Source organism: Heliangelus exortis, chromosome 2 (genome assembly GCF_036169615.1).
Source record: "Heliangelus exortis chromosome 2, bHelExo1.hap1, whole genome shotgun sequence".
Taxonomy (NCBI): Eukaryota; Metazoa; Chordata; class Aves; order Apodiformes; family Trochilidae; genus Heliangelus; species Heliangelus exortis.
Genome location: NC_092423.1, coordinates 118,240,325 through 118,267,997, shown reverse-complemented (window position 1 = coordinate 118,267,997; position 27,673 = coordinate 118,240,325). Strand labels below are relative to the sequence as shown.

At 41.5% G+C, this 27,673-nt stretch overlaps 2 protein-coding genes across 7 annotated transcripts in view; one reads left to right on the top strand and one right to left on the bottom strand.

Annotated features, from left to right (window-relative positions):
* Positions 1 to 9,276: 9,276 nt before the first annotated feature.
* The window catches only part of NCOA2 (nuclear receptor coactivator 2), a 191,340-nt gene continuing 172,943 nt past the window's right edge, over positions 9,277 to 27,673 (top strand). For 3 of the 6 annotated variants that reach the window (XM_071737756.1, XM_071737761.1, XM_071737760.1), the window contains exons 1-2: positions 9,307 to 9,452; positions 19,223 to 19,300. The gene's annotated coding sequence lies outside the window, so the exon portion shown is untranslated. Of the gene's footprint in view, positions 9,453 to 19,219; positions 19,301 to 27,673 lie in introns of all 6 variants that reach the window. The other 3 variants (XM_071737755.1, XM_071737759.1, XM_071737757.1) reach the window with 3 other exon arrangements.
* On the bottom strand, positions 9,396 to 20,017 carry LOC139792937 (basic salivary proline-rich protein 3-like). Its single transcript, XM_071736914.1, has 3 exons — positions 19,992 to 20,017; positions 10,198 to 11,172; positions 9,396 to 10,056 (listed from the first exon to the last, which is right to left on the bottom strand). The coding sequence occupies exons 1-3, from the start codon at positions 20,015 to 20,017 to the stop codon at positions 9,396 to 9,398; spliced, it is 1,662 nt and encodes a 553-aa protein (XP_071593015.1).

The window sequence follows — 27,673 nt, the reverse complement described above, 5'->3', positions numbered from 1 at the left end:
GCATAGCAAGAACCGCAAAGGCAGAAGGGGGAAGGGACAGCTTCATGTCACTTGTCATCCAACCATTAGGGCCAGAGTGGCTCTTGCAAAACACTTGTTGATTTAAACAGTGCAAGCAGAGCTATTGACAGAGCTCATTACCTTAGCTGTCAGGTTGGAGTCACCAAACAATGGTAAGGTTGAGCTGGTTAAGTTATGTGTAAGTATACACACGGTTATAAATTGTGCTTCACCAACCTGTTCAGTGCATTTGCATCATCTTTCAAGCTCCTGTTCAAGCATTATTATTTTACTGTAAATATAAGCCTAAAGTTAGTTTATCCAATGCTTTCTCGGTTCCCTTTTTATTTTTTTGGTTGCTTGTCTATATGAAACAATGTTACTGTTTACTATTTGGTTTTGCCCTCATTATGATCATTATTACAAATGCATTTGAAAAAATATCAGAATACAATACAACCTTGTCCTCTTCCTCTTTCAGCCCTGTTTTGCTAACCTTGCCATTTTCTGACGAGCCATACTTAGTAGATATGTAACAGGCACATGCAGTAAAACCAAAAGCAGTATCTCTGTCACAAAACCCAGAGACCTGAGAATGTCCTGTGGTAGGATCACAACTTCAGTAACGTGGATTATCTTTAACTGACATAGAGCTGTTTCCTGGAGTATGCAAGGAGGATGGAGCTCAGACTCGTTTTGCTGAGGTGCTAATTCTGATGCCCAGAGCTCATTTAAAATCAACACTGTTACCTTTCCCTCTTGATAACAAGAAAGGAGAAAGACAATTACAGCATTTCTTGCTGTTTTGTGAGCATCGTGCCATCTTGGTCCTACATATGGAGGTCCATGTTGTGATAGTGTCTGCCCCAAAGTGAGGGAAGCCAGTCCGAGGAGAGAGGCAGTCTGCAAATCGAAGGAGCTCCTCTGGGAAATAAAGGGCAGATGTCCAAAGCCAGTCAAGGAGGTCTTAAACTCTTCTGGTTTGCTCTGAATTCTCTGGATCACTCTTTAAGAATGACTGTTCCCCATCCCTGATGCCTTCACCTGGTGAGTCAGATGAAGCTGTTGCTAAGGTGCTGTCAGAGGGGATGTCATTAGGTTAAAATGGAGGGAAACTGGGAGGGTGAAATACCTATGTCCTAATACATAGTCCTAAAAGCTCAGGGACAATATTTTTCCTTGTATTTGTTAGATTAAAATAATTCCATGCAAAAAAAAAATGGTTATTCTGGAGTCTAGGGGTGGAAGTAGAGCAAAAAACATTAATTTAAGAAAGTCCAATGAAATTGTGATTGTAATAACAACAGTAACAACAACAACAACAAAACAAACAAAAAAAAAAACAGCAAGCATCTGAATGTCTATATTTACACAAATTGAGAATAAAACTCTTTATCCTGAAGCAAAACCAGGCTCCTTAATTTCCTTCTTCATACTTTCTGGACTTAATTTCCTTCAGTTAAAGGTTTTTAAGATCAAGCTTCTGTGCTATTTGCGTATCATGAAGTTATCTGTGGCCTCAAGTTTGGAAAGCTATTTAACTGGTTCTGTGACTAAATCACTGTCATCCTTCCATCTTGATCTCATCTCTTTCATAATGGCATTAAGATCTGCAACACAGAGAGGCAGATTTTAAATCTGATGCATAAAATGCTCTACTTGTACAGACATGTTGTACACCAGTTTTTTCTGGTTAAAAACATGCTTCACCACCACTCTGATTTATTTTTTTTTTTTAGTATCTTCTGTGTTCTAATTACATGAACTAGTAAATTTACATGTGCAGACCACTCTAGATTTAAACAGTAAGTGGTAAATGAAGACCACAGATTGATCATCCTCAAGATGTAATCAGCTTAATAGTGAATTTAGAAAGTACATTCAACATAAATACTTGGGGCCACTTAGGCTGAGGGTTGCACAATCATTATTTAGGAGGGAAACATTCTGATGTAAGTGGTCAGTGATGAGAAGTAATTGTTAAATATGAATTAATAAAGCTGCTTGAGGCTAATTTTTTGGGGGACATACCAAAGAAAGTAGCACAAATGATGTGTCTAGGAGACTTGTTAAAGTGTGCATCTCTTGCTAATGGGATGGCCTTTAATTCTGCCCTTCCTCAGCAATGCTCTTTCTTATTGAATTCTTAAGGTACAAAAAATTATGTACTCAAGCACAGGAAATAAAGCAGAGTAGCAGAAATAATTTTGATTTCCATGAAAAGTATCACAGAGCCACAGAATATCTGAGGATGGAAGGTCATATAGTCCAACCCCCCCCTGCTCAGGCAGGGTTATTTCCAGCAAGCTGCCCAATAACACCCAGCACACATCACCCCTTTCTTCATGGATTGAATTTGGTGCCACTTGCTCAGCAGTCCCACCACAGTGTGCAAGGAGATCTTTAGGGATAGATTATGGTTTTCTGATCCAGCACTTCATGTTGTCACAATTGCTATAAGTAGCTGATGGAAAGTGGCAGAAGCAAGTGGGCTGGACAAATGGAGGTGCAGGTCCAGCAAAGTGAAAATGCAATGGTTTTGGCATGATATTACCACAGAAGAAAGATACATACAGTTCTCATACAAGTATAGCAGTTGTCCTCGAGCTTGGCAGGTGTGTTTCCCTTGGATGAACTTTATTTTATCTTAGCATGAACTTCTACCAAAGCAGCATAAGTAAGTATAAAAGTATTTGCACAAATATTGATTGGAATTCTGATTCTTACATTTGTAATTTCTTCAAAACCTTTTATAAGGTAAAATTGGTCTTGCTTGATTTCTTGTATTAAAAAGAGTAGAGGTTTTTTAAGGTTATCTGATTTTAAAAACTAATATGAAACATTATTTAATTAATAAATCATTATCATGCACTGAAGTTTTTTTATTAACCACTTCCTAATGTACAATTTTGTTATTTGTGGTATAAAAAGTAATTTTTTATGTCTGAAGTTTTTCTAGTACAAAAAACCCCACACATCTTCTTAGTCTGAGCCCACAAGCACTACACATCTAGGATATATTCTTTGCTGCAAGATCTTAATGAGTCTGGTGTATAACTGTATCAAATTGAAAATACAGCCAACATGTCACTGAAGGATCCAAGCCAGGCCCTAGATGCTTTAGAACATAGCACTTTGTAAGTCAGTGTGTTATTCTGAGAGGGCAGAACTTGGTAAAGGGCTAATAGAAGGAGGATAATCAGCAATAGTTTGGAGATGTGATGTGAGGTCAGAGGGGCACAGTAAATGTAGTAGCAATAGGGTATGTGCATCAGGACAGGTGTATGTGTATTGTGTAAAGGGGTTGGTGACTGGGGGAAGTACTTGCTGGCTGGAAAAAGACAAATCATAGAATGATCATAGAATGATAGACTCATAAAAAGTTAGGGGTTGGAAGGGACCTCAAAAGACCATCTAGTCCAACCCTCCCCTGCCAGAACAGGGTCACCTACAGCAGGTGACACAGGAATGTGTCCAGGTGGGCACTGAATGTCTCCAGGAAGGGAGACTCCACAACCTCCCTGGGCAGCCTGTTCCAGTGCCCTATCATCTTCACAGTGAAAAAATTCTTCCTTATATTTATATGGAACTGCCTATGCTCCAATTTATAACCATTGCCCATTGTCCTATTGTTAGTCACCCCTGAGAAAAGCTTGACTCCATCCTCCTGGCACTCCCCTTACATATTTATAAACATTAATGAGTCACCCCTCATTCTCCTCTTCTCCAAGCTGAAGAGTCCCAGCTCCCTCATCCTTTCCTCATAAGGGAGATGTTCCACTCCCTTAATCTTGGAGTCCCTGCACTGCGCTCTTTCAAGCAGTTCCCTGTCCTTCTTGAACTGAGAGGCCCAGAACTCGACACAATATTCCAGATGTGGCCTCACCAGTGCAGAGTAGAGGGGGAGGAAGAACCTCTTGTGACCTACCAATCACTCCCCTTCTAGCGCACCCCAGGATGCCATTGGCCTTCTTGGCCACAAGGACACATTGTTGGCTCATGGTCATCATTCCATCCACCAGCACCCCCAGGTCCCTTTCCCCTGTGGTGCTCTCAGTCCTCAACCTATACTGGTACCTTGGGATGTTCTTTCTCAGATGCAAGACTCTACTCTTGCTTTTGGTGTAATACATTATATTTATCCCTGCCCAACTCTCCAGTCTGTTCAGGTCCCTCTGAATGACAGCACAGCCTGCTGGGGTGTCAGCCACTTCACCCAGTTTTGTGTCATCAGCAAACTTGCTGATAGTACACTCTATTCCCTCATCCACATCATTGATGTATATATTGAACAGTACTTGACCCAGTACTGACCCTTGAGGGACTCCACTAGAAACAGACTTCCAACTGGATTCCATCCCATTGACTACAACTCTGGCCTCTATCCTTCAACCAGCTCCCCATCCACCTCACTACCCAGTCATTTAGGCCACACTTCTTCAGCTTAGTTCCAAGGATGCTGTAGGAGATGGTGTCAAATGCCTTCCTGAAGTCAAGATAAACTATGTCTACTGCTCTGCCATCATCCATCCACCTGGTTATATCCTCATAGAAGGCTATCAGGCTGGTCAGACATGACTTCCCCTTAGTAAAGCCATGTTGACTGCTTCTGATAAGCCTCTTGTCCTTGATGTGCCTGGAGACAGCACCAAGAATGAGCTATTCCATCACTTTTCCAGGGATGGAGGTAAGGCTGACCAGTCTGTTGTTACCTGGGTCCTCTTTCTTGCCTTTCTTGAAGACTGGTGTGACATTTGCTTCCCTCCAGTCCTCAGGCACCTCTCTAGTTCCCAATGACTTACCAAAGATGATGGAGAGCAGCCTAGCAATGACATCCTCCAGTTCCCCCAGCACCCATGGGTGCACCTCATTTGGACCCATGGATTTATGGATGTCCAAACTCATTAACTGATCCTTAACCCAGCCCTCATCAACCAAGGCAAACTCGTCCTTTACCCTGACTTCCTCAGTGGCCTTAGGGACCTGGGGGTTGAATGTGCCCACCTTCAAGGAAAGAGACCCAGGGAACTACAGGCCATCTAGCCTGACCTCAGTTTGTGAGGGGATTAAGAAGTAAATTCCCCTGGATATCCTGTCCAGGCATTTGAAAGGCAAGAAGATGACCAGGGACAAGCAGTAAAGGTTTACAAAGGGCAAATTCTGCCTGGCAAACCTGACTGCTTTCTATAGTGAGATAACGGAGTCTGTGGAGAAGGGGAAAGCAGAAGATTTACATTGATTTTAGTAAAACTTTTGACACAATAACCCATGCACGTTTACCTGGAGGTATGAAATATATCAAATGGAAGATAAGTTGGATGGAAAATTGTCTGGACTTTTGGGCCTGTGATTAGCAGTAGCAGGCCCAGCTGGGATGCTTCAGGGGTGGATACTGAGACTGATACTGTATAATGTCTTTGTCAGAGACCTCAGTGATGAGATGAAGTACAGATGGCAGCAAATCGGAGAGTACAGGTTCAGTGAAATGAAGAGAACTCAGAAAGCTGGAGAAATGGGCTGGCAGGAATCTCATCAAGTTTAACAAATGCTGATGGAGCATCCTGCATCTGGGACAGAATAGTCATTCACTTTGTGAATGAGCCAAGTGGACAGAACACAGCTTTGCAGAAAAGGATTTGGGTCCTGGTGAGCAACTAGTAACCATCAGTGGGCCACAGCCAAGAGCATCCTGAACCATAACAGCAAGGGAACAGCCTGCAGGTTATAAAAATTGGTATTCCTGTATTCACATTTGTGGAGTACATATGGGGTCATGTCTGGACTACTGTGTGCAATTCTAAGCTACCCAGTACATGAAAAACATGGACAAAACCAAGCAAATCCAGAGGAGGTCTACTGTGGTGGTGAGATGGCTGAAGTATATGACATACAAGAAGATGCTGAGGAGGTCAGGCTGTTTGGTCTTAGAAAGAGAAGGCTGATAGGAATGTTACTGTTCTCTTCAGCTACCTAATAGATAAGTGTAAAGGAGATGGAGCCTTCTTGGAGGTCCACAGTGGCCTTTTCACTTAGAGGCAAGAGGCATGAGCTGGAACAGATCTATTGGATATGTTGGGAAGGGGGGGAGGGAGCATGGGAGGGTAGGCACAAAGGGAAGGGAATCACAAATTCAGTCAGACACTGGAATGGGGTTGCCCAAAGAGGCTATGGAATGACCATCCTGGGAGACAGCAAGAGCTCAACTGAGAAATCTGGCATAACTTCAAAATTTGCCCTCTTGGAGCTGCTGAGAGATCAACCAGAAGACTTTGACAGCCCCCTCCCTCCCATCCTGAAGAGGTTGAATAGGATACAATAGGTTTAAATGGTTTTAACTTTCATTTGGATTTCTTTGTGGGTTTGAGTTAGGTATATACTGTGTCAACAAAAATCTTATTGCTTTCATAAAGACCATATTTAAATCCAGTTGGGAAAGTTAATGAGTAAGTGGGGACTCAGTTCCCCATAAAGGTGGGCAGAATGATTCTACAGGGTAAACGCAGCTGCTCATGAAAAAGGCTTTGTGCACCAACAGCTGCATTACATACAGCCCTGGTGTCAGCAGGTGCACATAAACCCTTCTTCATTACATGTTAAAACTGCAGATAGAGCTTTATGAGACAGCAGCCATACCTGAGTGGCCCACCAAGTCCATAAGCATTCAACACTTCATTCATAACCTTTCACCTTATGGAAGAATAACTTTAACTTACTAGAAAATCAATTAGAAACACGCCTTCAAATGGTAGCTTTACTCACTGTGCCTACTGTACCACTTCTTAAAGAAATACATAGAAAAAATAAGTAAGGAAAAAGAACATGGGCAATAAGTGGTTATATTGATCAAGAAAACATGGCTGAGTTCAGATTTTGGGTTTTTTTCCCTCTTGATTTAGAAAGAAAAAATAAAATAAGAGAGGAAATTTAACCAAAGTTCACCAAAAATTTGAAATAATTAAAACCTTCTCTCTGTATTATATTCTGCACCAGGAAAGGCTCAGAGACAAGCTGTGATGCTGAATAAAGTCCAGCACTGAAATGTGTTTATCAAATCTGCTCCCCATGGGAAAGATGGTGCTTAAACTGTAAAGAATAGCAGTTAGGAATAACATAATTGCTGCTCCTTGTACACAGTGATATTTGTAATGAAGGTTTTGGCCTTAGATATCAACGTGTACTTGCTCATGAGTGAGAAGTTTGTAACAGTGTGTGTGTGTGTAGTTAAATCCCCTCTCTTACCCAGTTTGACAGGGATACTTTGCCACATCTGACTCCAGAGGTTTTGTAAATTTTAAGTTACATGGGCTGGCTATCTTTTATTATTCGTACTGCAGAAATTTAAAAGGCCTCTCTTGCTCTTCCCAGTGGATTTAAGTACTAGTTCAACAAAAACTTTTGATTATGTTAAAGGAAGTGTGAAGTTGAAAAAAAAAAAATCAAGCTTTCATAAATAAGAAATGCTGAAATTAAAATTACCTGTTCAATTCTAAATTGGTCTGCTCACAGTCATAAAATTAGACACGCTCCTTTTTTTCTTTCCAGTGGACAACTTTTTCACTTACCATAGAAGAATGAATGAATCATGACTGTGAGGGAAATGAGACTATTGCCTGTATAACTGTGAGCTTATTTTCTACAGAGATTTGAACAGATATAACAAATGAGACCAGAGGAAAAGCTCTGTCTCTCCAGAACTCTTTGCCCCGGGTTTCTTTTTCACATACAAGCTACTCTCATTTGCCATGTTATTTCAAGGTAATAGTCTGATTTCCCTGCACTCCAGACTGAATTAACCATCATTTTATTTGCAGCCTGCCTGTCTACCAGTGGGGTAGAAGAGGTTCCTGAAGACAGGGCACTTTCTTTGCTGAGTAGGAATGATGAGGAATGACACTGAGAAAGGTTGTCCTCTCCAGTTCCTGCAGCCCAACACTGGAACACTTTCTTCGTCTTCTGGAGATGATGCCAAAAGTACTCCCCCTTGAAATAGTGGCTTTTAGTGTAAGAAGGATCTCTGGTAAATTTAGCAGCAAAGCTCTAATTGAGCATACACAAAGTACAATCTTTCCACCCCCATTTCCTAATGGGACTCAATTAAAATAGATTTCTGATGGCCATTCCTCCCATGCTCGAGTTATTTCTCTAGAAGAGAAAAAAATACTACAAGTTTTCAGTGACTTGGAAGCAAAGACTTTTTTAAAAATAAAGGAAGAGAGTGAGAAAGGCAGTTTTTAATTTGCTTGGAGAAACAATTGAACTATTTTTGCTCCATGGAAAAAAGCAGCTTAAAAAATTAAGTCAGACACGAGTATGGGAAACTGTATGCAGCACAGCAGGGCAAAATGTAACCATCTGAAAAATAAGGGTTGTGATCAAAAAAGTACTGGAGACGGTTAACTGCAGAGTTAACCATACCACCAGTAACTATGTATAATCTGTGGATAGCTGCAGAAAAACTTGGGGCTGCACACCCATGTAAGAAAATGTCAAAAATAACAAAGGGCTACCAGTATACTGAATATAGCTTGCCATTATCGACACGTGAAAACAGAAAGCTTTTCTTTTAAGATAGAATTCCTGCGTCACGGATTGCTTCTCGAACTAAAGGGCAATGTTTAACAATTATCCTCCAGCCCTTAATTTTTAACTCAAAGTCTTCACTCCTCCAACCTAGAAAAAGCCTGCATCTTCCACCCCTCATCCCTGTGAGTGAGATACAGTCGATGCCGTGTATTTGCGACACGAATTCAGCATGTGGTTTTTTTTTTTTTTTTTTCCTTTTCTTTCGAGGGCAAAGAAAGGAAACAAGACTATTCTCCCCGTCCCCGTGTTTTCGTGAATATGGGCCACTGAAAGCCTTGGCAAGGCTGATTGCTCCGGTCTCGCTCGGGACCGAGGTTCCTCCAGGGGCGGACGGCAAAGGGCCACATTTAAAGTCTCATCCTCCCGAGGGCGAAGGACTTTCTTTTTTTCTCCCTTCCTCTTTCTCTCTCGTTCTGGTGCCGAGGCGGAGGCTGCCGGCACCGCTGCGCAGGGCGGCTGCCATTGTCCCCGCTGCGGGCGGGCCGGGGGGCAGCCCCGCGCCCCGGTGAGGGGCGGCAGCAGCGAGGGGCGGCGGCGCCCCGGGCCGCGGTACCGCCTGGCCCGCCCCGGCCCGGCCTCCCCCAGCGCGGGGCCCGACTGCTGCTGCTGCCGCCGCCGCTGCCGCCGTGCCCGGGGGCAGGGGGGAGTGACTTGTACCTCCCCCCGCCTCCTCCCCGTCCAGCCCTCCTCTGGGTAGAAGGGGAGGAGGAGGAGGAGGAGGGCGAGTGGTGGGAGGGTCTCCATTGAAATAAACAAGCAGGCAGTTATTAAAACGGGAACATGGCGGCCGCAGCCCCAGCTTCAGCTTCATCCTACAAAGCGAAGGTCAGCGCTGGCGGCAGCCGCGGCGAGAGACGGCACTGACCCCGGTAACAGCTCCCGCACGCCCCCTCGGCCCCGGCGCGGCGGGGGGTGTGCCCGAGCCCCCCGCGCCTCCCCGGCCGCCTTGTGTAATGCCGGGGGGACGCCCGGGGCCGCGCCGGTGCGAGGAGGGGCGGTGTTGGCGGGCGGCACCGCGGCCGCTGCGAGGCGGCTTCCCCTGCGCCGGCGGTGGAGAAGGGGGGGGGGTGCGGGGCGTGCGGGGCGGGGGCCGCGGCCGCGGCCCCCTCGTGGGGAACTGGTGGGGAGCCGGGGGCAGGGGACTGCGGGGCCGCCCCTCGCCGGGGCATCGTGCTTGCACCCCAAGTCCCGGTGGGGGGGCGCGGGTTTACTTCCCTGGGACGTCCCTCGTTTCGGCCGAGCGGGAAGGGTGGTGGGGGGGGAGGGCGATACGGCACCCCACCCTGCCGAGCCGAGGGGGCTGGCTTCTTGCTGCTCCCAGGCCAGGCGGAGGTCGGGTGCCGCCTCTCCGCGCCCTTGGCTGGGGGCGGCGGGGGTAGAAAGTGCGAGGAGCCGAGGAAGCGAGGGGTGCTGCGGCTGATCGGGGGGTGGGGGCGGGGGCTGCCCTGCCCGTGTCGGGGAACAATTAGGCAGCTGGGGTGCGGAGGACAATTTTCAAGGGATTGTTTAGGACATTCTCCCCACACCCGTAAGCACACAGCGACATGAAAACTTGGAGGGAGGATCCCTCCCTGGTGACGAAAGGGGTAATTTGGGGAGCAGGGCGGTGTTCACCCCCTCCCCTTCCTAGGCTGACAACGACTCGGTGCGCAAGGCTGCGGGCCCCTCCGTTTTTCTTTCGCGGGACCGAGCCGGCCGCCCCTTTCCCCGCCGCCGGGCCGGGGTCGCAGCGCCCGGTGCCCTCTTCCCTTCCCCCTGCGCCGGTGCGTCCGCACGAGACGCGCGGAGAAGGAGGGGGCAAAGCGGGCAACTTCTCTAACTTTCTGCGCGGGGGTTGCGCCTGCGTGTGCGCTGCAGCGCCGGGCCGAGCCGAGCCGTGGGGGCGGGCAGAGGGGCGCAGCAGCCGCGCAGCCAAGGCCGCGGCGGCACAGCTGCTTGCGAGCGCAGCCCGGGGCGCCCGGCCGCCGCCTCCTCCCCACGGCCCGGGGAGGGGTGGGGGCCCGGCCGCCGCAGTGCCGTGTGTCTGCGTGTGTGTGCGCGGGGCGGGGAGCGGCGGCAGCAGGAGGAGGAGGGGACAGGAGCCGGCTGGGCGCGGGGACGGGGTCCCTGGGCGGGTTCCGCTGCTCGCTCCCGCTTCCCTGCCGCGGGCGGCGACCGCGGGGCTGCGCGCAAGGCGGCTGCGGACGGGGTTCGGGGGCGGGAGGCGGTCCGCGGCCGCCTCCACCGGGAGCGGGCCCCCGCGCCTGTGGGGAGCGGGGGAGGGGCGGGAGATGCCCGCCGCCTCCGCGGAGGGCGGGTGCTCGGCCCCTCCCGCCGCTCTCCGCGGGGGGCGGTGTGTGCGCCGTCGCCTCCGCGGGGACCGCGCCGCCGCGCTCTTCGCAGGCTCCCGGGCGAGGTGTAACCGGAGCCTCGTCCCTCTCCCGCTCTGCCCCTCGCTCCTTCGACTCCGCTTGGGCCTGAGCTCTTACCACCCTCCCTGCCCCCCCGGGAATCACATGCTTCTCCTTCCAGAGAGGGGCATTCGGGCTGTGTAGTTTGTGTGCAGGAAGCCTCCCCGAGAGCCTGGCAGAAAAAACAGGGGGAAGGGTACTGGAGGGGAGAGAGAAAAAAATAATAATTAAGAAGGTTGCTGGTAGTCACCGGGACATGATGATCTCTGCACCTTAGTTTGCGTTAGCCTGTGTACTTCTGTCCGAAGTGTGCGTATGCAGGAGCCCACTGCCTAAATACATAAGTAATGTAAATTTCTATTAGCCAGAAAAGTCTCCTTGTAAAAGGAGAACTCTCCGCTTGATCAGTAATAATACATTTTTTTTTTCCTATCCTTCAGGGTAGTAAGAAACAAGTGAATGGGCTTTAGAACTGAACCAGTAATATTTTTGTTGTTTAAGTATAGTTTCAAGTACGCATATAGTGCCTGGCTATGACAAGTACGGGAGAACTCTATTGCCTCTGTAAATAAGTAAGCAGTTTAAGAATGCCAGTCATTTTACTCGAAGCATTTTTTGTTGTTGTTGTTGTTGTTCTTAGTTTGCTGCCATTGTGGCTGAAGCCAGAAATTTATTTTTTTTTTTATCCCTTTGGTTTTTTATGTACTGAACTCTAGCCAGTTAATTTCCTGGCTCTTTACAGCCCGATCACCGTGTTGGGCCACCTGGTGGGCTCCTCTCATGAGGAAACCCTCTGCGAGAGCCTCCAGGAAGGGAGCTGCTGGCCCAGCGTGTTGGATGGATGCTCTCAGAGAAATGACGATGTTGCAGACTGCTCTTAATGTCATAATGAAAGTGTTACTCCCCAAAGCAGGGCTCTTGCTTGCTGCTTACATGCAGCTTAAGACCACTGTGAATGGAAACTGGTCGTTTTATTGCAGTCGGCGTAGGTGCTACACCTACGCAGTTTCCAGGACTCTTGCTTGTTTACGTCAGCAGTGGTGTCACAAATAGGATATTCCAGGCTTGAGCGTATTTGCACGCACAGATGTGTGTGCAGGCACGTATGGGTGATTGTGTGTTTGTGCCCCTTATTTTGGCATTTGTAATACAGCTACTTAGGGACTGGAACATAGAATTCAGCTCTGCTTTGTCCTGTGAGATAAAGATGTAAATTGTTCCCAAGTGGTTAATCCCTAAATTGATGAGAAATGCTGTGATAAGCTTAATGTTCATAGCCAGTCTTGGTCACGTACTGTTTCAAAGAAAAAACTTTTATCATGGACCCAACCTTCAGAAATAGGGAGAGCAATGTTAAAAAGAAAGGTTGTTCCTTTTACTATCACACAGGTATTTGGAGAATCACATATCTTTTATTATATTTGTATCTCATTTTGGTGAGCATTATGCAGTAAATGCCTACCAAAGGTGATGTAATAATTTTTTTTTCAGCCACCATACTCTTTTTAACATAAAAACTGGAAACTTGTCAGCTTTATATTTTTTCAAGCTTGTGGCTTTTACTAAGGAGGGGATGGATGTATGACATGCTTCATCAGTATCTATTCAATATCTGAAGACACTTCTTCTGTAAACATGCAGATCTTGTGTTCCTTGTTGTGTGCCTTGGTGGCATCAGTGGTAAATTTGAAACTCGAGATGTTTGAGGAAGGAATACTTTATTGCTATCAGGAATGATACTTTTGGAATAAGACAATTCAAGTTTTTAAACTGGAACTGCTTAATTGGACAGAGAAAATAAAGATTATTCCTGTTGGGGAAAAAAACCCAACAAGCAAATGCTAAGGATTTACTCACATAACCAGTAGTGTATTGCATTAAACTGAAAATTAATTATTTAAGAATAATTTATACTTTTTTTTACAGTCATTTAGGGTGTTGCTTGCTCACCGTAAGGCTGAAAGGCTCTGTTGAGAGAGGCATGTAAGCAGTTTGCAGTGTTGACATTCTCAACTTTTCCCTCCACCTTCAAACACATGGCAAGAGCTAGCCCAGCTGCAGGGAGCCCAGGTTTTGCAGCAGGAAGAACAAAGTCAGGGAGTGAGCCAGCTGCTGCTGCTGCTACAATGCCCACTGTCTTCTGCTCCTTGCCTTTGGTGCTGATGTCACTGTCTCATTGGCAAAATCTGGGTGTCTGTGCTCAGCTGGAGTTTCTGTAGCACCTTACACCAGAACTGCAGAAATTGCAGAGGTTTATGGGGTCTAAGCCTTGAGGTTTCTGTCTTTTTGTATAAAAGAAGAAGCTGAACTGAAGACTGTTGCCAAATTCAAGTATAAGTGTAACTCTCTTTGTCTGCTGAGTGCTAATAGATTGTGCTTTGGAGGAAGGGAATAGTGAACCAAAAATCTTCTTGCCATCTTCATTTTTTGTGTGCTTGCTATGGTTGCCCTTTCTAAGCAGTGCAGTTTGTGTGCAGGTAGGCATAAAGTATTTTTAAAATTCACACATCTCTGTAGTATTCCTACAGACACTAAAATGCTCAGGAGTTGCTTATTTCTCTGGCTGTGGAGGTCAAAGGGTAAATATTACAGGATATGTACTCATCTGTGTGATGTGATGTTTTAAATTGAGAACAGAGTCATGTTGATATTTATTTTATAGAAGGTATATTACAGCATCCATTCATCCACCCATTTTCTACTATTAGTTAATTTAGTTACAGATGTCTACTCTGGCAAGATCTCTTCTTTTTATTTTTAAATGAGATGAAGTTCATCGCACTGCTTTATTTTTGTTAGTTGTTAAAACATTCTCATACTCCTGGCAGCAGAGAATGACAAATCCTTCAGTGTAATGCTTGGGAGCAAGGGAGGCGGAGAGGGAGAAACAGGGAGGGAGGGGGGGGAAAACCCTCCTGAGCATATGGAGACATCCAGAAAAAGATGTGCATCGTCAGCTGTGATTCCATTGTGTGCTTGCAGACGGGATCTGAGCTCTTCTTCTCTTGGGAATTTAAACCTTACAGAAGTATTCCTTGGCTTTTACCCACCAGGATAATTGAGCTTAGATAACGTATTTCACATATTTATTGTAGATAATATTTTTATACTGTTTTAAGATTTCTGGGAATAAATACAGTTGCCAGGACTCCGGCTCTGTGTTGGAATAACATTTTGAACAGGCATACGTATTGGTGAAATGGCAACTTAGAGTACTAAGAATAATCTGTAATATTGCATCAGTGGTTACATATTACTAGGGCATCTTACCAGTTCTACAGTTAGTAGTTTGTCAGCAGAATTTGCATTATGCAAACACTCCCCATTTTTAATGATTCAGTAGCTTAGCCTTTTCAAAACATACCAAGTAGAAATGTGACATGAAAAATGACAGCTTGTATAGTTTAATCAATGTAGGATACAGAATAATTATAAAAAAATCCACTGAATTTTTTTTTTAAACAGGTTTTGAAAAAAAAAAAAAAAGCTATTTTGTCAGTGTTTTGAGTATTCAGAAACTATATTTGCATGATAAAAAATTGAGTGGAAGAAATTGATATTCCTTTATTCAATCCTGCATTTACCTATTACCTAGAACAGCTTTCCCTATCCTGAACATTTAAAATACTTCTGTTGGTTTTATGCAATTATTTTGAGTGGATGAATAGTTTGAAAAATAGATCTTGAATATGTTTGATTTATTGCATTGTGTTTTGTTGCTGTTTGTTTTTTTTCAGTCTTGTTCTATGGAAGTTGGATGCTATTAAATTTAAGCTCTAATGGAAATTTTATTTAAGAGTTTTATGGAAATAAAATGGGCGCAATTCCTATGGAAAGTGTATGGTCACTGGGGTGCTTGGCATTTTAAAGTCTGAAATTAGTTCATTAACTTTAAGTGTCTGAAGCTATACAACGTATTAACAGCACATACATTTTTATTCTTCCACAGCTGCATCATTATACCATTCCAAGTCTTGCATTTCCTTAAATGGCTTCCCTAACAATCTCCTGTTAATACAGTTACTTGCAGATATTATTCTTGCTTTGCTCTCATTTTAGCAGTTATAACTAGTAGTAAATCTCACTTTTTCTCCGAGTGTGCTCCCATTCCTTAGATATTCAGAAGCCTCTTTGTAATGTGCATTTGCTTTTTGCAGCTAAGATACAGTGCCCTCTGCAAAGTCTATTACATTTTTCTGTTTGTTTTTAAACTTTAAGAAGTTACTTGCTGTTTGGAAAGAATAACTTGTGGTTTGCTAAAATAGCCCACGTTATATGAAGACCATTAATGTATTAATGAAAAGGCAGTGTGACAAAATAACTAAAATATCTATGGAGTGATATTGATATGGAATGAATTGATTTATCCATACATCCTAGGTAGAATGGATAGCAAGATCTTTGGGGAGGGGATTCTGGGACATAGTGAGAACATATATCTGATGTAGTAATGACTGAGAGTTGCTATTTTGATGCTTTTTTAGTGAGCTATGTAAGACATACTGTTGCTCTTTGGTAGGATTTATAGTAGGCATATCACAATTGGCTGCTGTATTGGCTGTCTCAGTGGAAAAGTCTGGGATTGAGGAATGGACATGGAAAATGAAATAACATTTTACTTGTTAGGTCAGAATTATTATGGAATTTTACTCTGTCATCTGTGTGTGAATGCATTTAGTATTTCATTGCTGTTAATATTGATCTCTGATGAGCCTTGCTCATGGATTTTGAGGGAAGTCACTCCAATTAAAAACAATGTAGTGTGTCACCTATTTGAATCTTGTAAATTATGTAGGGCATACAAATTGCATTCAAAAAGAAAACTATGAGAATGGAGGAGAATCTTCCTATGAATAAATTAGATAGTGTGTACTGACACTTTTATTACAGGGATTTTTATGAACTCGCAAGTTCATCATATGCCTCTGTGACAAAATCAAATTTTTAAAAAAACAACCAACCAACCAAAAAAGCCCAAACAAAAAAACCAACAGCAAAATATGACCCAAAACCCAAGGTTGTATGTTTTACTGCTAGTGTAAGCAGAAGTGTTGAGATATCACCCAGTCTACAGTGGACATTGCTTTTCTTTGTAATTCTTCTGCCATGCTTTTTGTTCCCAAGATAGCTCTTCCATCCTTATTCTTTACTGTTTCAAAATTAATGTCAGGACTTGCTGACCAATCACTTATGTTATTCCCAGAAATGAATGCAGTTGTTGTAAACTAGTTTCACTTGTTACTCTTATGCAAATTTGTACCTTGGTCTCCAGAGATATACAAGATGTCCTCCTCCTTTCAGTTCTTTGTGGAGGAAGATAATGCAGGTATACAGATAAATACCTTATTTGTTTTAGCAGAGTTCAATTATATCCTTAAAAAGAGAAACTGTTTTTTTAAAGTCTAAATATTTCTATTTTTTATGAATGTTTACAACCAGAAATATACTGTTTTGTTTCAGTGCAGCCAAAATACTTGTTGCCTGTATCTTAAAAGGATCAGTTGACCTTTTGATACTTTACTGGCTGTAAAATGTAAATCTAATAACATAGCTAAAAGATTTTTTTTAATTGCTTGCCAATTTGTGTTGGCTTTTGCAGTGCAAACATTTTGGGTTTTTTGCCTTTTTTTGGGTTCAGAATCATGGCTTACTTTGATACAAAAATTCTGAATTTTTATGAGGCCTCAAACTATTTTCTTGCTACAGTTCTGTGTGAAATTAGTGTTAACTGCAAAATGGTGAGATTATGTGTGGCACCTTTTCTTAAAAGAATGAAGGAACCTGAAGACTATGTAGATGAAAAGATACTTTAAATAAATTTGCATGCTGTACATGGTGGTGTCTTTTACCTGAAAGTGGTACTTGCTCGCTCTCTGTCTGTTGTCTGTACAGCTGAAATTTTGTGTTTTATTCATAACTTTGTTTTTACGGGGTGAGGAGGCAACACATTTGAGGTACCTGGAGTACAGATTTCCCTTTGCACTGGAAAAGACAGAAATAGATGGAAAGTAAAGATGTAAAACAGTCTGAAGTCAGAGGACCGTAGGTTATTCAGGGCCCTGTCAGTTGTGTTTACCTATTGCTTTGACCTTCAAGATAGTATCTTTTTACTCCTCAGGGGATGGAGGATTGCCTGGTGCTGTTGGAAGGAGGGAATATGGAGGATGAATATGTAGGCCTTTGCAGGAGGCCAACCTACAGGCCTTGAGCACCTCCATTAAGAAACACCATTATGTTACTGTGGATGCTGGCTTTGTGCAGGAGTGGTGTCTCTCGATTTTTTGAGGGACATTCCAAGAACCTCCCAGTTCTTGTGGGAATTTGCATGGAAATAGATACTTAGTAGCGTTGCCTTTTGCTGTGGCATTGACTTTCCTTTATTTCAAGCTTTTGAAAGGGCTGGAGAAGGGAAAGTGAGAACTAACAGGTGATACTGTTTGTCACTTTTTCTCAGTGACAGTCTATATTAGTTACTTGAATGCATCTGGAATACAGCAGGTTATACATTTGCTGGGTGCATGTTTGTCACTAGTTGCTGTACAATTCAAGAGTTTTACTCGGGAAGAAACATGGCATTAGTGGTGGTTTGGAGGTAGTGCTTCTACTTTGAAACTATCATGTGTTGTATTTGGTTTTCTGAGAGTATTGTTATTCACTGTTTTGTGAACAGAACAATCGAAAAGCCAAGATTGTCATTTCCCTTGTCACTGTGTGAAGCCCCATGGGCTGCAGAGTAAGGGTCGGGAGGCACAGCAGTTGTGTGCAGGCTCTTTGAGCTCCAGTGTGGGAGGCCAGGTAGATCAGGAGGTGGGACCCACAAATGAGTTATCAGTAGCAAAATGCCAGTAAGCAGCTGTGTTAGTTGGAAAGAAACAAAATGGTGGTTGTGTTGTCACTCATTTCACTGGTGTGCAGCAGCTGAAATACAGGAAATGAGTGGCAAACACTTCTGTCTACACAGGTCATCATTATTGCTACTCTGTGGAAAAGGTCTCCTGACCATGGGCTGGGGCTGCAGCCCATATCTGTGGGTGAGACAGTGGCTTCCCTTTGTTTTTTGTCTCTGAACTGTTGGTGTCTTAACAGACGTAGCAAATCTTGTTAAATCACCAAACAGTCTTAGTGTTATATTTAAAAATTTGTTCTCAGAAGAGATGATGCTTTTACTTGAAGCCCCATGTTTGTCGTTTGTATAAGTTGTGTCTTTTTTGTGCATTTCTGAGGGAATAATGTCATCAGATCTTGTTCGTGTATGTTTTTTATAAGAATACTTCTTAGTGTGGACCATGGAAGGCCTGCTACCAGGTATCCTGCCTCTGACTGGAAGAGCTTAAGTAGAGTTTTGTGGAAGAAGGTTTCTGTGAGATGGCAGAAATCACAGAAAGAAGGAAGTAGTTTCTAAAATCCTTCTTTCTTGAGACATAATTAGTACCCTCTGTACTCTTTTTTTTTTTTTTTTTTTTTTTTTTTTTTTTTTTTTTTTTCCTGTTGATGACTCTCAGTGTATCTTTCATTTGCTTGATGTCCTGCCTTTTTGTTTGTCAGAATAAGAAGGTAGAAACCTTTGGTAGCTTGCTTTGACTTACAGTACTGTTTGACCTACAAATAGAAATGCAAGTAGAATATTAATGTGGTAGTGACATGCCCCTCTTCCCCAAAGAACTGTGTATTGCTGTGTGATGTATGTCCTCTGCTCGTCTGGACTCTTAGGAACTATACTAATGAAGAGCTTTCTGTTTATTTGTCCACTGATACTTGTCACGTGGGTTACAAGTATTGTAAGTGGAGATTCAGAGGAGAAACATGCTTCTGTGCATCCAACTTTTATTAAAATTTGAAAGACACTTTATAACACCCGTTTCTCCTTTTTAGAGATTTGAAACTGTTGTTATAAAGTCAACCAGCTAAGCAGTCAACCAAAAAGGAACCAACCACTCTCACAGTTCCCACAGATTCTTTTGTGAAAATAAAGGCTGTGTACTGTGCAAGTTAATGTAAGCATCTCGGTTGCTATCACTGTGAATTTGCAGTAGGCAGCAGGTAGAGAGGAAGTTGTGTGCAGGGAGTGATTGTGCAACTGGAAGAGGGCTGTAGTTATGTCTGGAAAAGCAGATAATGCTCTGCAGAGTTTTCTTCCCTCCTTGTGTTATGCTTAAAAGTACAATGTTCTAAGCGTCATATTTTTTTATTTTTGTATTTCTGTCTCCTAAACAAGACTAATATCTTTTTCTCAATTTTTTTCTCAGCAGGCTTGAGATGTGTCTGAGTAGTGAGGACCCCTGCTCACACAGACCCTAGAAATCATTGCCCGCCTCGCTGTGTCCTTGGTGAGTTGCCTATATCTTATTGCATTTAATTGGATTGTGTTACATTTTTATCTTCACCAGGGAATTTGATGCAAGATGTCTTAAACTGATAATGTGGATACAGCAGAATAAGTCTTGGTTTTAAGTAATGCATGATATTACACAGGGAGTAGAAACAGAAACATTTTGGAGACTTTCAAAAATAATACCCAGACTGCTTATGAAAGCAGGGACCTTGATTTAGTGCCAGAAGCAGGAATGGGACCCTCTGCTGAGGAAGGCTGAAGGGATCAAGGCATGAAGTTCTTTCACATTACCTTTCTTTGATATTTTATACTAAGGAACTGACATTTTGCAAATGTGCTGATTATGGTCTATCTCATGGCAAAGGTTGAGTATGAAATAACACAAGCTTTTCTATCCAACTGACTGCACTAATAAATTACTTAAATTGAGGGTTGAAATTGGTATAATGACACTGATGGCTTAAACTGCTTGTTGCCCAACAAGTCTGCCTGATGGCTCCATCAGGCAGTGCTGTGCCTGTTTAACTTGGCTTACAAGAACGGAGAATACCGCTGAGAATTAGAAAAGAGACCCCTGCGGATTGTTGAAATGCAGACTAATAATAGTTTGGTAGTGCAGGGAAAGAAAGTCGAATATAAATGCCTTGTTTTTATTTTAGGTATGTTTAATATATCAATATACTTACCGTATAAATCTTGTACAAATACGCATTTGAGATTTTATGTGAGAACCTTTTCAAGATACTCATGAATAAATGTTGTCTTTTAACATTTAGAGTGACTTATTAAGGTCAGAAATATGTATTTTTGAGGCTTGCACACTAAATATAGAGGTGGAAAATGAGCCTGCTGAAAGGCTTTTAGTTGTTTGAGGGATATCTGTTTATAAAATGCCAACCATTTATGGGTAAAATACATATGTCCACTACAAGTATAATTTCCTCTTTTGTTACTTATGTTGAGCAGTTCTTGCAAACTAATAATGCTTTTCTTTAGACTTGGGGAATTCCCTAGTTTCAGTGAATGAATCATTAAGAAGCTTTCCAGTGCTTCTGTTCTTTCTTACTTTTCCCTTGGCTGTTCTGATGAAACAATTTTTAGTTCATTGCATTCAATGAAGTTTATAATACCGGTTAATAGTTTGTTTATGTATTATATTAACTAGAAAATGCTCAGCCACATGAATGTTATTACTTATTTACACTTATTACTTACAAATTATTTACACTACTTTTCTGGGCTACATAATGATCATAGTGTGCATGTGCAGGTCTTCTCAATAATAAGCTGCTTTTGTGATAATTTAAAATTGCTTTTTTAAAAAAAGGGAATGCTAAAAATCTAAAACTTTTTTTTTTTTTTTTTTTTTTTTTTTTTTTTTTTTTGTGAGTGAATAGGACTCTAAAAGAGTTGGGTATGTGCAATAAAGAAAGATAAAATTTTCAGTGCTAAAATCCTCCGAACAGAACATGAAATTTTGCTGTCAAGTTGATAGTATGTTTTTTTTACTTGTCTCAATTGTAATTTTCCATTAAAAATTGCATTAGGTAAAGACTGAAAAAGGTAAATATTGAAACAAATGCAATTTGCAAATAACTACCTTTTCCCCTAATTAATATATGTGGGCAAAGAAGACCCCTCCCTTTTGCTTAATGTTGCTACATAGTTCACCAGAGTCATAAATTTGGTTGCTACATTTCCAGAAAGGAGTCTGGTACCTTCACAGATAATGACTGAATCACAGATAATGCTTCAAGAGCACCAGCCTTGTGAGGAGCGTGTGAGGGAGCTCTGGTTATCCAGCCTGGAGAAAAGGAGGCTGAGGGGAGACCTCACTCTGTACAACTACCCAAAAGGAGGTTGTAATGAGGTGGGGATTGGTTTCTTATCCCTTGTAACAAGCAACAGGATGAAAGGAAATGACCAAGTTGTGGCAGGGGACATTGAGATTAGATATTAGAAGAAACTTCTTTATTGTAAAGGCAATTAAACTTTGGAATGGGCTGCTGAAGGAGATGGTTGAATCATCATTCCTGGAAGTGTTTAAAAGACCTGTACATGTAGTGCTCAGGAACATGGTTTAAGCATTGGACTTTACTGGTAGGGTTAATCTACCCACCATTATATTACAGGTGTGTGATCTTAAAGGTCTTTTAGGTTTGCATATGAAGTCTGTGGTGAGGACAGTGAGGAAGAAACCACTGTAAAAATGGATGCTGTAAAAAGATTTGAGGGCAAAGATGAACTAGAGGAGTTCTCCACTCAAAATCTCTCTCTTTTTTTTTTTTTTTTTTTTTTTTTTTTCCTCCTCTTCTCTAAAATCCATTGATTTTAGAAAATCCATGAACGTTCAAGGATTTTATTCCTGTCTGTGACATACTCAGATGTTCACTATCCATCCATTACAGTATCAGAGAGCTGTTACTGTTTATTTTAACCAATAGACCCATCTGAAATGATACCAGTGTCTGGAGGATGTATCTGTTGGAGTTTCATTTAAGACGTCCTGGCCTCAGCTTCTGACTCCAGTTCTTTGCAAAATAGGTGTTGGGTTTGACCATGTGTTGTGAGACTGTACCACCACTGTGACTGAAATTGTGTGCATTCAGCTTGTCTACTGCTGTGTTAAATTGTGCTGGTTAATTTTTTTAATTTTTTTTTTTAAAGTAAAACTGCTGCTTAATACTAACTGGGTCTGTCTTATATGATATAACAGAGAAGATCCGTGAATCTTGGAGTGGTTCAATGGCTTTAGAATGTATGCATTGGAACTGCCGATGAAACAATGTAAATTTCAGAATTTGTGGTTGCTCTTTTGAAACATTGTTAGGTAGGGTGGTGGGAAACAGTTGCAGTGTGCTACTGAAAAGCCCTGACAGACAAACAAACCCCCAAACCCAAAAATTAGAACAACAAAGAGATAAGAATACTAACTTAAGTTCCTAGTCTAAAAGTTTTCAGTCAGAAAGACTATTTTTCTTTCTCTCTCTCTCTTTTTTTGTTTTTTTTTTTTTTTTCTTCATGAAATTGGAAAGGAACACAAGAACATAGATTAGAGAAATCTCAGTTTTCTGCCACTCTCAATCTGGAGAGTCTGTTTCAATCTAACTTTGTAGAGATTTCATTGGCATTTGTATGATAGTTAGTGTCAAGTGTGATAGATAGAAAATATTTGTGTGTCTTGTTGTTTTGAGTTATAGCACTCCTTATTGTTGTTTACAGAAGTAGTAAAGAAAATTCTGAGGTGTCTCATTTTTGACTGTGTCCTCATACATGTGTGTGTAAAGAGAATGCTGTCAGAAAATAAAGCACAGTACTGAAAACAGAGTACCTTATATTCTAAGAAATTTTAAAAGCTTTCAATGTTAGTTTAAGCTGCAGTAGCTTCCAATTATCAAATTTGAATATGAGAGAGAGCTTATTATTATGAGCATGTAAAGCCAGGCTGGGATTATGCCTGCCTGGAGCTCTGAAGTGAGTTTGGAGCACCTAAATTCTCACAGCAGCTGTGCTTCTGAAATACCTGAAATAGCATACAGGTATCCATCACAGGTATGTATCATTTTTATTGAATTAGGTCTTCTCATTAGCAGAGGCATCTGTGAGGGTTATTTAATCTGTGCTGAATTGGTTTCTGTTAAATAAAGGCAGTGTGTTCCCACTGCTAGACCTCAAAACTGGGGAGTTGTGTTTTGTGTGAAATATGATCAGATTTTCCTGTTTTCAGTAGCTCCTGTTCAGCAGCAAAATTAGTTAACATGAATTGCCTATAAAGATGTCTGTACAAGTGGATGCTTGATTATAGTGAATTTAATGCAATCAGCATTAAAATGATACTCCTAATCGGAGCCTGAAGTGTTCTGTGTGGGTGGTACAATAAGAACAGAAGTATCAAGGAATGAGCATCTACTAAGATATATACAATTGCACCCCAGAGATTTTAATTTATTTTTTTTCCCCCTACAAATTTGGAAACAGAGGCTTAAGGAAATCTTTGGGTTTTGTTTTGTGGAATAGCTGAAATTTACACAGATGTAATCTATAGCATTTCCTTTAAAATTATGAAAATTCAGTGTTGTTGAGAAAAGCCTCATCATGCTTTTTACTAGCAGAACTAGAGTTGTTAATAATAAAGCAGTTTTAAAATACTTTCAAAGTTTTGAGGCCACAGCATCAAAATTAATTATATATCTGGACTAAACATATTTAAATATGTAAAACATTCCTCCATTTAAATCAATTCACAGTGATTAATCAATTCAGTGGACATTTTACTGAAGTGATGGCACCAAACCTCACATATATCCAGGACTGTTGAAAATACTATCATTACATTGATAGAAGCTTGCCTTCATTATGTAGCTATATCCTATAAGATTATTTTTAACATTTCAGTTTCAGTGCAATAAATAAAAAAAAAAATCATGAGATGAGATTGCTAACCTGATATTACTCACTTCTTAAATATTGGTTTTGACTTAGTAATAGGTTTTGCTGAGATTTTTCATTTCTTACCTTGATAGGTACCTTTTTATATAAGCAAAGGTATAGTATATATGCATTTGCTGAAGAAATAGCTGTCATTATCATCCATGGAAAATCAATATATATTTTAAATATAGATTGATGACATTGTACCAGCAGTGTTGGAGACTGAGAACTCTAGAGGGGTCAAGAACAGGACAACTGAGCACTTGCATCATCAAAGAAGATGAGATACATTTACTTGGGCAGATTTTCCTCTGGGCTTGCCTTTAGCTCCTGAATTGGGAAGAGTGAAATATTTGCCCAGCTCAGCTCTTGACAGTAAACAGTATTAATTAAATACAGGCTTCAAAATGACACTGGTATTTCAGATTAAGGCCAGTAGATTTTGCCTTGGCTTTCTGGAAATTGAATTCCAGTAGTCTGTTTATTTGACAGCATTATAGTACAATAATTTGAGGTTCATGGATATTTCTGTAGATTAAAGTGTGTGAAGTTTTATAATGTCACAATGCTGGGATGTTAAGCTCAGAAGACTTATGTGAGTAGAATAGTAAGTGAATTTCCAGCTGGTTGATATAAAGTGTGGTGCAGTGTGTTTCCATCTGATTAATTTACTTTTACATTAACTGGATTGGCACGAAATTACAGGTTTTCTTTTCAAAACAAACTTTGGATGTTAAAAATTAAGATGAATGGTCTTAGATAAGTTACAGATGTTAAAAAGTTAAGTATTATTAAAAAGATTCAGAAATATTGCTGAGTTTTACAGTATTATTGTGAAGGATCTTAAGTATTCAAAATATTTTAGAAAATCCATTTCTAGTCATCTCACCACAAGGAAAAAAGGAAAAGGGCTGACATTCCTGCATATGCACTGCTAGTGTGAAGTTCATTGGTAAAACTCCATTTACAACCATTGCCATGTTAAATGTAGAATATGGTCTGTTCTGCTGTTCTGACATTTCTGGTTTTATGGTGCAAATTCTTCTTTCAGTAATCCCAGTTCAATAAACTACAGTGTTCTGTGTCTTTCCAAATGACAGCAATAGGCAATCCAGGAATATTTAAAATTAGAATCAAGAAAAGAATTAGTTTTATAGTAGCTACTGCAAATCAGTTCATCCTTGAAGGAAACTGTAGTAGTGTCAGAGGGAGATAAAATGTTTCCATTCATCTTTTAAACCTGTTTTTCCTTTACTTATATTTGGATATTCTCACTTAAACTTTGAATCCTTACAAGTAACACATGGAACTGAAAATCCCTTTTTGCATTGGTTTGGTTTTTTTTTCTTTTGGTCTCTAGGTACCTGATGCACAGCTATAAAAGAGTGATATTCTCCTGTATTTTTTTGGTCATGTTGTAAGCTTGAAGCTCTACTGTGAGGTGCCTTGGTTCAGTTGTATTTTAAAATCTAACAAACATCTACATTTTTCTAAAAGTAGGTGGCCAAAACAAATGAAATTTCACTCTGTTTAATTTTTACAGCCTTTTAGTTTTCAGTTGTGGTTTTTTGCTTGGCTTCTCTTCACAAATCCTGGTTAACTGTGTTTTTATTGCTCAGTCCTGCTGAACAGACTCACATCAAACTTTTTCTGTCTGGAGTTACAGTATGAAAAATCCAGAAGTGTATCTTTCTATGGAATAGGGTTTATATGCACCTGATGGTATATTAAACTTGATATTTGACTACTGATGTTTAAAATATTCCTTGTTCCCTGACTGATTTTCAGTCTTTCCTTCCTTATGAGCTCTCCTCTGTCACTGTCCAAGTTCTGGGCTCCTGATCAACACTGAAATATTTTGAGGAATAAATACATGTGAGTCTGTTGTATAACACTATAGTTCCCATGCTTAAAACATGCTCAACACAAATCTGCACAAGCAAAAATCCCTAAAACTGAGAACACCCAAAGTTACACCATTTTTAATGAAATGTCCCATGCTATTCTATCACTTTTTCTGCTTTTGTTGGCTAGTGTCAAAGGTACTGTATGCTCACCACATCTGATTCACAAGAACATGTATTAATTTTTTAATGTCCACATGAAATGCTGCATATGGTGCTCTGTTTCAGGTACTGTGAGCAATGATTTAGAAAAAAACAAACTAACCAACCAAAAAACCCCAACAAAACCACCACCCCAGGCTGCTCCTGCTGCTGAACTTGATTCCAGTAACAGTAGTTACTAAAGTTTCTTCCTACTTAGTCTTCCTCTTCTTTGCTTCATCGCTCAATTTCTGAGTTATTTCCTTCTGCCCCCAGCTTCTAGAAGGAGAGTTTTGTGTTTAGTTGTCTTCTGTTACAATCTGGTAAAACTTGGGGATAATCCATTCTCCTGCACCTTTGCTATCAGTCAGAGCCCCAAGGCAGCAATGTAGGAGGAGTTATGCTTTGGGTCAGGACAGCTTCATGCATGGCTGAGACTCTCATTAGAGACTCTGATGTATTTGTGTGTATTTTGAGGGGGAATTATGTATGGAAAATAGATCTTTGAACTAGCTTAAAGCTATCTATGGGTTGGCTTGAATTTCCTAAGTAGCTTTGTTGAGGAAGGGGGAAAATTCCCTACTAATCAGAAATGTTATAATGACTCACTTAAGAAATTCTGAAATGAAAAGTGTTGAATTTTGAGGTGAGATCCACAAGAAGACTTTCAGGGGAATAAGCCATGGGGAAACAGCCTGGCTATAGGGTACAGCTGAGTGTGTAACCACTGTGGGTGTGTGAGGTGAGGGTTCTTTTTTGGGCTGTGGTTTGAGTGGCATGGCATGTGCCCCAGGTAGAGGGGATGGCTCTTGATGGGTCAGATCTGCTTCCCAGGTCTGGCCTCAGTCCCCTGGTCTCACCACCCTGCTGGTTGGGTGTTCTACAGCTTGGCAGAGAGCAGCTCCCAACATCACCTCCTTCATCTGGGGAGCCCTTTCCTGCACCCACAGGGGCACCAGCAGACAGGGAAAGGGGGGTACACCTGTCCTCAGCTGCCAAAGTGGGGAAGGCAGGAAGGCAGCTGCACATCAGACACGGGTGCAACAAGATGGAGGAGGCAGTGGCGATGCTCTTAATTTGGAGAAGAGGTTTGTGTTTGGTCTCCTGCCTCTTAAAAAGAGATTGCTGTCATCTCTGGGCTGCTGAGTGTTTTTTGAACAGAGCTTTTGCAGCCTCTGAAACAGCTCTTCTTTTTATTGGTGCATAAATACTTGTTGGAGAACTGAATTTCCTTTGTTGGTGATGAGCACCCTATCTGTTGTGTGTGCCCTACAGTAAAGGACAGCAGTTTCTTCACTTACCTACTTTTATAGATTTATTTATCTGCTACTCCTAAGGTTGTCATCTCAGACAAGGTACTGAAAAGGAAGCTAAGGTATACATTCACAGATATATTTAGCAATTAAATCCCCTTGTGGATGCTCTTAATGCTTTGAGATAGCTTACCCTACTTTGACATAAAGCAAGCTGTCTGAAACAAGGGCATTTTTCCTGGTGAACTAAGTATTTGTGAATCTTAAAACAATTTTAAAATGTGTGTTTTATTTTTTTCCTGTTTGGTGACTGAAGTGAAAAAAATCATTATGAGCACAGCTCTGTTCCTATCAGAGGTATCATTGTCTATGATTAAATGGATACGTTTGCCTACAAAGTTATAATGGAAATTAAGGTTTCAAAATGTTGCCACTGTGTATGCCATCTTTATTTCCAAATCCTTTGACAAGGTCAGGGTGAAGTATTTTACTGCATAAAACTGATGAATTCTTGAAAACATCAAAACGAGACGTATTTAGATCTCTCAAAGCAAATGCAAAGTAAAAATGTGAACAGAGTAGACTGTCTGGCAAAGGTAGAGATAAACCCTTAAAAAATGAAACCCAATAATTAGTATT

What these genes read in the sequence shown, in the direction of transcription:
- LOC139792937 (XM_071736914.1), bottom strand. Translation starts at nt 20,017, where the DNA reads ATGCGTATTTGTACAAGATTTATACG. An exon ending in ATTTGTACAAGATTTATACG is followed by an intron (nt 11,173 to 19,991) that starts GTAAGTATATTG and finishes TCTCCCCTCCAG; the next exon opens with TACCCTTCCCCCTGTTTTTT. An exon ending in CAGCCTAGGAAGGGGAGGGG is followed by an intron (nt 10,057 to 10,197) that starts GTGAACACCGCC and finishes TCCGCACCCCAG; the next exon opens with CTGCCTAATTGTTCCCCGAC.